Source organism: Monocercomonoides exilis (genome assembly GCF_001643675.1).
Source record: "Monocercomonoides exilis strain PA203 chromosome Unknown scaffold37-1059404, whole genome shotgun sequence".
NCBI lineage: Eukaryota > Preaxostyla > Oxymonadida > Polymastigidae > Monocercomonoides > Monocercomonoides exilis.
Window position 1 is genome coordinate 940,885 of NW_027150582.1, and position 11,366 is coordinate 952,250.

At 32.3% G+C, this 11,366-nt stretch overlaps 3 protein-coding genes across 3 annotated transcripts; 2 read left to right on the top strand and 1 right to left on the bottom strand.

Moving 5' to 3' along the window:
* Positions 1 to 176: 176 nt before the first annotated feature.
* MONOS_4891 (uncharacterized protein) lies at positions 177 to 1,911 on the top strand (the record flags this gene model as incomplete). Its single annotated transcript, XM_067874997.1, has 3 exons — positions 177 to 199; positions 558 to 645; positions 784 to 1,911. The coding sequence occupies 3 exons, from the start codon at positions 177 to 179 to the stop codon at positions 1,909 to 1,911; spliced, it is 1,239 nt and encodes a 412-aa protein (XP_067723524.1).
* A 670-nt stretch (positions 1,912 to 2,581) lies between these two features.
* MONOS_17930 (uncharacterized protein) lies at positions 2,582 to 4,417 on the bottom strand. The gene is made up of 4 exons (XM_067870900.1): positions 4,339 to 4,417; positions 4,173 to 4,200; positions 3,616 to 4,109; positions 2,582 to 3,551 (listed from the first exon to the last, which is right to left on the bottom strand). The coding sequence occupies exons 1-4, from the start codon at positions 4,339 to 4,341 to the stop codon at positions 2,784 to 2,786; spliced, it is 1,293 nt and encodes a 430-aa protein (XP_067723525.1). The 5' UTR covers positions 4,342 to 4,417; the 3' UTR covers positions 2,582 to 2,783.
* Positions 4,418 to 6,826: 2,409 nt separating this feature from the next.
* On the top strand, positions 6,827 to 8,421 carry MONOS_4890 (uncharacterized protein; the record flags this gene model as incomplete). Its single annotated transcript, XM_067874996.1, has 3 exons — positions 6,827 to 6,896; positions 6,951 to 7,447; positions 7,506 to 8,421. The coding sequence occupies 3 exons, from the start codon at positions 6,827 to 6,829 to the stop codon at positions 8,355 to 8,357; spliced, it is 1,419 nt and encodes a 472-aa protein (XP_067723526.1). The 3' UTR covers positions 8,358 to 8,421.
* Positions 8,422 to 11,366: the final 2,945 nt, after the last annotated feature.

Here is an 11,366-nt window from a genome sequence, read left to right on the forward strand (position 1 = left end):
TTTCTTTATTGGCACTTTTTTTTTTAAATAAAAATTAATCTGACCCACAAATGATATTTTAAAATATTTTTTTGGAATACATACAAATGTGATATAATCGAATATTTGAATTTTGAAAGAAATCCAATTTCTCAAGGGGGGAAATGGGGGGGTTCAAGTCCTTCCATTGAGCTTTCATGAGAAATTGGACTGCACAAAGGTTTGTAAATATTTCTTATTCATTCAAAATTTTAAATATTAATTAAAAATTCTTCAATGAGAATTAATAAATAAAAATATTTATTAACGATCATTACCCATAATATATAAATGAAATTACTAGTGAAAAAGAAAGCTGAAGCGGCGCAGAAGCGGCTGAAGTAAGCAATGTCTGCATTTCGTTACAGAAAATATAGTTCAAGATTAGAAAGCATTGCACACATTGTTAATGACAATGTTATCAGGCTGGTCGATGGTGTTAAATACTGTAGAATAAGCAAATAATCTTTGGAGCACGCAGTTAAAGCAATTTAAAGCGGCAGGCCTGTTGCAAAAGTTGGTCATCCACCAATTATTAGCGGTGAAAAAGAAAAGCAATTCTTGGAAGAAGTTACAATAGAATCTCGATCTGGAACAAGCCTCACATTACGAAAAGCGCGCGATCTGGTTTGCTGTTGATATTTGAATTGTTTATTAATTTGTAATTAGATGGAAAACATAATTAACGATAGTGAAGAAGAAGGGGAAAAAGAAGAAAAATAAAGAAAAATTGTAACTCTGAAGACAGTTCACGCATTCATAAAGCACCATCCAGAATTGAAGTCCTCGCTGCCAAAGCAAGTTGATATTAACAGACTTGCAGCATCTTGCCAGAAAGTCCTAAAGCCGTGGTTCGCCAAATTACAAGCATTGCACGATGCAAACAAATATCCAGAGGAATTTATCTTCAACGTCGATGGATCTTCGCTTCGAATTCCAACTTCAACACGTGGCGTTGCTGTTCATCCTGCAGATGAACAAGCTGGGTTCAAAAAGACTGCCGAAAGGATGCCGAATGCCACTCTTGTTGCTGGAATCGCTACTGATAACTTCTCGCTTCCGTCTGTCGTGCTGTGGCCGAGCGCAATTCTTCCGAAAGAACTGACAACACTGTTAACGCCGTCGCTTGACATTTGGCCAAACACAAACGGCTGGATGGATAGAGCATCATTCTTAAAATCCACCTTGACAGTTCTTCTGTCAGCTATCATTGACAGAAGAAAGCGAATTCTTAAAGAAACTCATCGTTGCCTTCTTCTCCTGGATTCACACTCATCGCGGGCAGATCCAACGATATGGAGACAGTTCAAGGAAGCCGAAATAGACGTCGTCACATTTGTTCCACACACCACGCACATATCGCAGCCGCTGGACAGAGGCGTATTTGCAGTATTGAAGTCAGAGCTATCAAACAATTACAACTCTCCGTCATCCACATCCTCATCTTCAAAAAGAACAGTTGTTGCAGATGTGTTGCCACAAGCCCTTCACACAGCATTAACCCCTTCAGTCATCAAAAAAGCCTTCATTAACAGTGGAGTCCTCAGCAATGGATCTGGATCTGTGTTGATGAAGCTTCCTCAGTCTTCTCAATGCTTCATTCCTTCTCATTCACATTGTTTCGACTTCTTCGGAAAAGAAATAACAAAAGAAAAGCTTCTTGATGAATGGGATGAATATAATGAAAAACACAAGATGAAAATTGAAGAAATTGAAGAAAAAGAAAAGGAAATTGAAGAAGAAGAATTGCCTTTGGAGAAAAAAGTGAAAAGAAAATTTAGAAAAATTAAGAATGATAACGATGAAACAAGTGATGAATTTGACCCCTTTGAACGTGAAAATGGAAAAAGAAAAGAAAGAAGAGTAATTGATTCGAGTTTTGTATTTTTTTGATGTGTTTTAACCTTTTTTCCAATTCAAAAAATTTTGGTGCCAATAAAGAAAAAAGTGCCAATAAAAGGATGACACTAATCAAATGAATTTCAATCCAAAATTCTAAAATTTCTGCATTTTGATAGGAAGAACTCATTCTTTCGAAATGCCTCAAGAATATTTGAATTATCTGAGAAAACTGAGTTGTTGAAGAAGAAAAAGAAGAGGGACAATGGAGAATATATTGTTGAATATTACAAACTATTTTCAAAACGCGTTTTCTTCACCAACGTGATTTCTTGTGAAGTCTTCTATTCTTTTGTTTGAAAGGTATTTGCTGTACATATTTCGTTCTTGAAGACTATTTGTTGAAGTTCTTTTGTTGGTGAAACAGAAAGCGAAAGGGAAATAAGGTATTTCTGGTTGAGAAGCAACAATTAACTCACTAATTTCAAAAAGAAATCCCTTTTTTTATAATGATTCTATTTCATCTCATAAAACCCTCTTTTTGTCAACTGAATTTTGATTTCTTATATTTTGCAAGATTACATAAGATAGAATGTGCAAAAAAAGGAAACAAACTGAAAGAACACAAAACCGCTCAAAAAACAAAGAAAAGGTTGTTTGCAACAATAAATGACAAAGAAAATATTGAATTTTTCTTTTGAAACTGTTGAACAGACAAGTCACTTGAGGAAGGTTTTTTTTTTGTATGTGTGTGTGCGTGTAAAATTTAAAAATGTGATGTTATTTGCTTCTTCATTTCATCAAAATGAAGTGGAATAAAAATAATCATAAAAAAAAATGCTCAAATGATTGTTTTCGATTTTGAGATACGATGAAAAAGAAATAATTTGATTTGTGTGATACAAAGCCAAATGAAATGAATTTGGTCAAACATTCACAAAATAATCAGAAATATTTTTTGATAATTCATAATAATATTTACTGCTAAAAAATGGAATGGCTTCACAAAAGCTAATGATGCAATCTTCGTACCCTTCTTCTTCTATCTTTTCAAACACTTTCCTTTTGGTTATCTTTCTCTTTGCCTCTTTCATTTTGTCATACTCCTTTCCTTTCAATCGCAATGAAATCGCAAGAAAATATGCAAAGCATTCATTTGACATTTTATCATTCAATGTTTGTAGCTGAATTTCTTCCAAAAAAATTTCAATTGTTTTTCCTTTCAGCAAGCCATAAATATTCACAGATCCATTATCCACGACTTTGTTAAGCAAATGAGTGCACTGACCGCTAATTTCTCTGTAATTATCCTTCGCTGATTGAAATATCTGGGTAACACATCTGATAAGCTCCACAAATTCATCATTCCACACTTCGAATGACTCAAAAAAAGTCTCCAATGATTGAAGCCATCTCAATAAAACAATCTCTTCTTTCACTTCTCTTTCTCCTTCCTCTTCTTCCTTCTCTCTCTTCCAGTCGATACATTTTGAAAGCTCTTCTAATTCTCTTCTTGCCTCTCTCGAAAAGTGCAGCTCATTCACAACTACTTCTTCCAAGCTTCTGTCCAAGAAAATTCTTCTTATCATAAACATCCAAGTGCACTGATAGGCAAGTCGAGTCAAATTGTGACGCTCCTGATGATATAGGATAATCTCTTTGGTTTCATTCAAATATTTATCTTTTGTCATTTCCTGTAATAAAAAATGAGAGAAAATAAATTCAGTAGCCTTTAATATAAAATTGAAACACTCATACACAATATTCGCTAACATCGCTTAAAGTCAGCAAAGCCATTTCTACTTCTTTTTGAGCTTCCTCAGTTTCTTCTTTCTTCAAGGCAACTTTCAGAAGACTAAACACGCAAATATGAAGCAATTCAGTTGGAAAGAAGCAGCTTAGAGAAAGATAGCATTCGCAAAGATCAATAAAAAGCTTTTCGTTCTTTCCTTCTTTTTTCATATCTTCTTCAATAATCAGCTTTTCAAAATTTTTGGAAAGCCCAGAATAGGAGAAATCGCCATTCCAAAACATTTTTAAAGCTTTGCGGGATGCGATGTACTTCAATAGTAAAAAGGCCTTGTTAATTGTCAATTTCTTTTCTTCAATCATTTTGTTCATTTTATTGAACATTTCAACTGTAAAAACAGATTTGAATTCTTCTTTATTCATTTCATTAATCACTCTGTTTATTTCAATGATTTTCTGTTTCTGATCCTCCTCGTTGAAATCTTCAAATCCAGAAAACAATTCTTCAATGAAAAAAAGAAAGAAATGCAATAAACAAGAATTCAAATACAATAATATTTGCAAACCCGTGAACTTTTTTGTGTTATCTGTCTCCTGCATTTTTTGGAATCGCGTTTCAGTCAGAAAACAATATGATTTTAGTATTCACATTGAATTCATTTGTGATTGGATTGAAGAAAATGAATGAAAAATTAAAACTTAACAATAGCCATAAAAAAGTTGCATTCGCACCATTCTGTCTTGTGTTAATATTTTTGGCAAAGGATTATGAAGATAAACAATTCTTAATCTTTTCTCTTTATTTGTAATGGATGTTCTGATCATTGAATTTAAATGAACGAAATTATCCATTGGAAAGATGAGAGATCGGTGAATAAATATTTATTCAAAATTGGAAACATTATTTCACATATTAACTTCGATCATTGGAAATTCTTTGCGGATGATGGAATTCTCTTTGTTGAATTTAGGAATTGGATAACCCAGGGAATGCAACAACCTTTACTTTGGAAATAAAAACGCAAGACCGTTTGCATTTTCAATGCTCCTTTTCTTTGTGAAGACATTAAAACCATTTTCTTTTCAGGACGCGAGAATCTGACAAATAACATAAAAATAGACAATTTGTTCTTTGGAAGTAAAATACAAAAGATTCGAGGGGGAAAAAAAGCATCACGCGTTTTAAATGCGACTGTTTTTTGTTTTGATTATTTTTATTGATAATTTGTGTCATAGCACGCGCAGGATGGAAATGCCAGAAAAAATGCAACTGGACGGATCGGAAATTGACGGGGTTGGAAGATTTTTGAGAGTATTATGGAGAGATTGGAACAGATGAATTGATTGGAAAATGAGGGGAAAAGAAATGGAAAAGTGACTTTGGGGAAGGTTACAACTGGATGAATGGACTTTCTCGTGATGAAAAGGAGAGATCGTTGCTTTTATGGACTGAGGAGAAAGATGCAACTGGATTTCACTGTTTGGCTCGAGAAACGAAATTACGAGAAAATCGGTCATTTCTGTTTATGATAAGCAACTGGAGATGGATAACTGGGATATTAATTTTTGATAATTTGACCCTTGTTTTCTGTTTTCCATAGTCTTAGCGATATCCAAAAGAACAGAGAACGAGGTTATGATGTTGAAGATACTTTCTAACTAAAAATATCGAGATTAGAGATATGAGTTACATCTTTATTATTGATTTTTGGATCGTCTTTATCGTCTTTTCCTTTTTCTTCACATCGTTTCGATCATTGTTCTCATTTGAACTTCCTCGACAAAAGAAAAAACATATTTTTTATCTTAATGCTCATTATTACTTTCGTATTCTTCTTCTCCTTCATTTTCATCACCTTTCATTTCCTGCTCGCTCTTGTTTATCACAATCAATGTATTTGCGGATGACAACTTCCCTTTTCCAAACAGGATGCTCATGTTCACTTATGTTTGCTTTTCAATCAATTTTATTAAAATTGATGATATTCTTGAATGCACCTCGTTCTCTGTTACGAACTCATCTTCTTCGATCTTTTGTGTCTCAGTAAGTTCAACGTCTCCTTCTTTCATGCTTGTTTCAAGTGACAAATTGCACGGAAAAAGCAGTTTCCCACGAATGATCAACCACAATTCGCCTTATGGCTGGGTTGCATTCTTCACATATTCAAGAATTGGAATAAAGAAGGGTGATGCTCTATCTCCTGCAATCCCTCCCAAATTACTTCCCTCATCCAATATCCAAAGCGATGTGTTTTTCTCGATTCCATCTCCACCTTTCACATTCACAACATTCAATTCTCCTTTCCATTCACAAATCACATTCATTAGAGCTGATGGATACCCCTCAATCCATGGGTTGTTCTCAAACTCTCCTTTCTCAATCTTCACAATTTCTCAACTCGCCCGCAACCATCCACCCTTGATCTTTCATAGCCATTGTTTCATTCATCTTTATGTCTCTGTTTTCAGTGAAAATCAATGAACCGTTCCACCTCCATCATTCATTTTTCGATTTCATTCATTAATTTTCATTATTTCCATGGGTTCATCTTGGGTTGAACCAAAAGGTCATGCAATTCATGAACCAACAAAGTGTGAAAGTCATTTGAACATATTTTTCTGCTGTCTTTTAAATTCATCTGCTTCACATATAGAATTTATTTTTATTTTTTTAAATTGGATTAGCCTTTTTGCTTTCCTCTTCAGAAAAACTCCTTTTGAACATCAAAAATTAATCCTGTTCAAAACCAAAAAGATGTCCGACTCATGAAACAAAATGCCTCAAAATTTGAAATTCATTTCTTAATCTGGGACGATATTTTTTGCTTAATGTATTTTATTCCATTCAATTATTTCAAATTTTTATCTCAATTAAAAAAATAATCTTTTTTTTTTTGCAAGGAAATTCAAGGATTATTATGACATAATTACAGAAATAATTTGGAACTTTTTTTTTCACAAAACCAAAGATTTCGTCCCATCTTTAATTCTTGTTTGCTTGATCTGAAAAAAACAAAACAATTTGCATTTCTGACCTTTTCCAGCCGAGATCATTGAGTTTGCTGAATCTTCTATTTTTCACTATATTTATAAAGAAAAGAGATTGTTTTGTGTTTGCCACCTTTTCATTTTGGAGATAATCAAAGATATTTTTATTTGTCTTTTATTTCGTTAATCGCCAAACTGATCACAACAAATTCATGTATTTTCTGCCAGCAACATGTATTCACACTATTATGGAGGGCATGCAGATGCACTTCAGGAGACGTCCAGAACAGAAAAGTTTTCTGGTTTGGAAAAACATTTATTTGAATTTCCGCTTGTGATAATTGGTATTTTATCAGAAAAGCTTGACGAGCTGGAGCATTGCGACGATGATGGCCAAAAACAGAAAATCGAAGAAATTAATGAAATGATTTTTGAAATGACAAAAGAAGAATTCAAATCTGTTTTCACAGAAGAATTGTTCGACAAAATGCTCAAAATGATTGAAGAAAAGAAACTTTCGATGGAAAATGCAATGTTGCTCTTGAAGCACATTGGATATTGCAAAAAAATGAAGAGCATTCAGATTTGGAGCTTTAATCATTCACAGTTGAGCAAAAGAATTATGAAGATAATTATTGAAGAAGAAAAGAAGAAAGAAGAAGAAAAGGAAGAAAAGCTTCTGGTTGATCTTTGCGAATGCTATATTTCACTTTATTATCTCCTCTCGTCTGAAATGATTTCAATTTGTGTACCTTGCCTTCTGAAAGTGGCGTTGAAGAAAGAGGAAAATGACGAGGCTCAGAAGGAAGTGGAAATGGCATTGCTAGCATTGAGTTGCATTGATTTGCATAATGTATGAATATTTTTAATTATTTTGGCATTGTTGATTTTTTCCCCACTTATTTAATTAGAAATTGGATAAAGAACTGTATTTGAAGGAGACTACGAAAATTATTGAATATCATCGAAGGCATCGCAACCTGACTCGTCTCGGCTATCTGTGCATTTGGGAGTTTTTGATAAAACGAATGCATTTTGACACAAGCTTGGAGGAAGTATTTGTTGATGAGTTCCATTTTGCGAGAGACGCGAGAAGAGAACTGGAGGAGCTGACAAGATGTGTGGATTCTAAGAGAGAGAAAAAAGAGGAAATGAGCAAAGAAGAAGCGAAAGAAAAACTCATTTTATTTCGATTGCTTCAAATATTAGATTTTTATTTTGGAAAATGTCAGTTGTGGCACGAAGAATTTACTGGGCTTTTAAGTTGCATTGTGAAGTTGGTTGGAGCGGTGAAGGACGATTACAGAGATATTGGCAATGAATGTATTCATTTATTAATAAAAGCAGTTGAAAATAGAACATTTAAAGTTGATGACTTGTTGAAATGCAAAGCGATTGATCTCGTTTTGGAGGAGATTCAGAAGCCAACATTGGACGATGGAAGAGCAGGCATAAGCTTAAGATTTTTCGATGCTCTTTCATTGCGAATGAATAACAAGAAGAAATATGAATTGGAAGAACCGAAAAGAAAATGGCTGAAAAGAAGGATGATTGAGAAGCTGGAAGAGGTGAAAAGAGAAGAGCTGAAAAGAAGAATATTTGAGAAGATGGAAGAAGAAGGGTTCGAAGATATCGTCACCAGCTTTCATAAAACTTTAGAATTTTTTCAAAGTCATTATGATAGTTTATTACCGTTGAATGTTGCAGATTATTTTGTGAATGAGAGAATGGGACACTTTTCGTTTTTCGATAAAAAAATATAATTTTTCTGTATTTCTTTAATCATTTCACAAAATTGAAACAAACAATCAATGAAGATTTTTAAAATATTTCTTTCCACTTCTACTAAACGGTTCAACAACAACTTTAAAAAAAAAAAAAAAAAAAAAAAAAAAAAAAAAAAAAAAAAAAAAAAAAAAAAAAAAAAAAAATTGTTTGCTCAACTGTTCTTCATAGAAAATAACTTTCTCGTTTTTACTATATCAGAGCTGTTATTGCTGTTGAAAATTGAAGAGCCGTTTGAAAAGTTGGTCGGACAGAGCTTTTCACAAAAAAATAGAAAAAGAAGTTATAACATAAGTCATCAGAATTCAAAATTTATAAGGAGTGAATTATTCTTTAACTCAAACGAAACAGATGGTTGACATTTTGATTTTTTTCTTATAGATTGTTTTCACTTATTATTATTAAAGACGGAATATATTCAAGCTGATATGATAATTCGAAATAGAGAAGAAGAATATAAGGAGAAAAATTATCGAAATCATCACCATTCTGGTGATTGTTTTTCTATCATTACTATTTTTAAAGACAGTTATATTTGAAAAGTGATTGCATCATTCACCATATAATTTTCATTTAAATGCCAATTATACAACCGTTGTTTTCAAAAAAAGATGTGTGATATTGTGATTTATTTATCCGGACGTTACATTTTTTTAACAAAAAAATGAATTCTTCATTATAAGTTGCATGTTCAAATTTTCGAAAAAAAGCAACAATCAACAGTGTAGATAATCCATAAATTTTCTTTAAATAATTTTTCTGGTATTTTTTCATTCTTTATCATCTTCGAAATCATTATTACATAAATTTTGGGATTTGGATATTTTTCTTTTTTTCGGCTTCTCTACAGAAAACAAATCTTTTTCTATTATTTCTTTTGCAGAATCGTCAATATTTTTCTCCTCTTTCGTCTTTTTGAATTCTTTTCGTTCATCACAAAATGCTTGATCTGAATTATTTTTACTATGGTAATAGAAACGATGGGATTTTTTTTCAGTTGAACAGAAGGAGTGTCAGGGAACTTCACCAATACAGAATTGGATTGCCCAGACAACACACCGCTCTTTTCAAGTACAGAGTGAATTGTTGAAGGAAGCAATGCAGTTTGCAAAGCCTGTGGCAAGTCATTTGCAAATGCTTTTCGTCTAAGTGCGATCAAAGAGGAAGATGGAACAACATTTTTTGAATTGAAACATCTTTTTTACACATCAAAAACTCCACAGTCAAGTGGCTGTGAAAGATGAGTGCTGTGTGGAATAAATGCAACAACAACAATTGATGCATCTTCAAATTTTTGCCAAAGATCTAACTGTGCTCTTGAAGGATGAAAATCAAAGAGAAGCAAGCATCTATCTTCGTTCATGTCCAGTAATTATCTCCTGTTAACATTTCAAGGCATCAGCACCTCTTCATCACAGCGATTAAACAATGCATCAGTCATCCATCCATTATTATCGGCGCAGGCGTGAAACTGGGGGCTATGCAAAATCTTTATTTCAGGTGGTTGTATTTTTTGGATGGCCAAAGAATAAGGCTTAGCAAAGAATAAACATCAGTTGCAACAGCAACCTCAAGAGTGGAGCTTGGTATGTTGATTGGAGCTTTTGAAAACCCAACTGGAATGCCTGAATGATGAACAGCTAGTTGTTTTGAAAAGTCGGAGAGTCGAAAAGAGGATTTGGAGGTATTGAAGATGAGTGAATGAGAGCATTTGTGAAAGTCATGAATTGATTGAAGAAGAGAGAAGAAAAGTTGAAGAGATTGTTTGTTTAAACAGATATACGTTCAATGTCAACGTTATTAGGAATCGATGTTAAAAGATATGAATTTCGTTAGCAAATAAATACGGAGTTGATTTTGAAATTTTGACTTCCTGATCTTTTTCGTTGCCACTTCGAATTTTTCTCTCAGATGGAAATGATTCCATCTTTAATTACTATTAATAATAAATATTTATTCGTAATAAATTTAAATGCTAATCAATTGTTTGGTTTTGTCACCGAATTACTCACTCCTGTCATGCTTTCTTTTCTGATAATTCCAGTTATTTCTTCTTTATCTTCTTTTGTGAATAGCTCTGCACGACCAACTTTTCCCACGATTCTTCCCTTTTTCAATAGCACAAACAGCGCAATAAATAGAAGAACGAGAGAATTCATATAAATTTACAGAGGAGGTTGCACGGCATTTTCCAACTTAAATGATTGCATACGTCTCATGAAGTCACTTTTAAATTTTGCGATACTGGAAAGAATTTTTCAAATCTCTCAATTTCGTTTATCCAATTTCTTTTCTTTATTTCACGACACTCATCTAAAAAAAATCAGAAATAATTATTTAATTTTGCATATTTTCATTTTTTAAAATATAGCCATTTAAAAATTTGCAATTACATCAAAAAAAGTTGGTTGATATAATTTTTTCATCACTTATTATTCAAATATGGCAAACTTATTACACAAAATTAATTAACTAATAATTCGATTTTGGGTAACAAATTATTCAAATTTGGTTAAATTAATATTTAAAATTGTTAAACTTTTAATTCGAAATTGGTAAACTTCTTATTCAAAATTAATAAAATTCAGTATTTTTTATAAAAATATTTATTGATATAATATGATCACTGGTTGAGTGTCAGAAAGTGATTAAAATGTTTTGTTTTTTCATTATTCTTAAAAAGGATGAAAATTGAACCCCAATTTCTATTATTTGTGAATAAATTTGAAAAACTTTGATATTTCAGAAAAAAAATCATCATCCTTGAAATTGAATAATTTTCTAATGAATTCACTTCACATCGATAAATAATGAAAAATTCAATCAAGAAAAGTTATTTGCATCAGTTTTTCAAACAAAATACAAATATTTTTCTGTACTGAATGAATTAAAAAATGCACTTTTTGAATACTTTATTTGTTTATGGTTGTTCATTTGAATAAACATAAATTTCAACAACTTTTCTTGATTGAATTTTTCATTATTTA

Excerpts from the sequence above, each read along its gene's own strand:
- MONOS_17930 (XM_067870900.1), bottom strand. Across the intron at positions 4,110-4,172 it reads TAACACAAAAAAGTTCACGG|AATTGTTTTCTGGATTTGAA; the intron begins GTTTGCAAATAT and ends TTTTCATTGAAG. Across the intron at positions 3,552-3,615 it reads GCGATGTTAGCGAATATTGT|GAAATGACAAAAGATAAATA; the intron begins GTATGAGTGTTT and ends TTTTTATTACAG.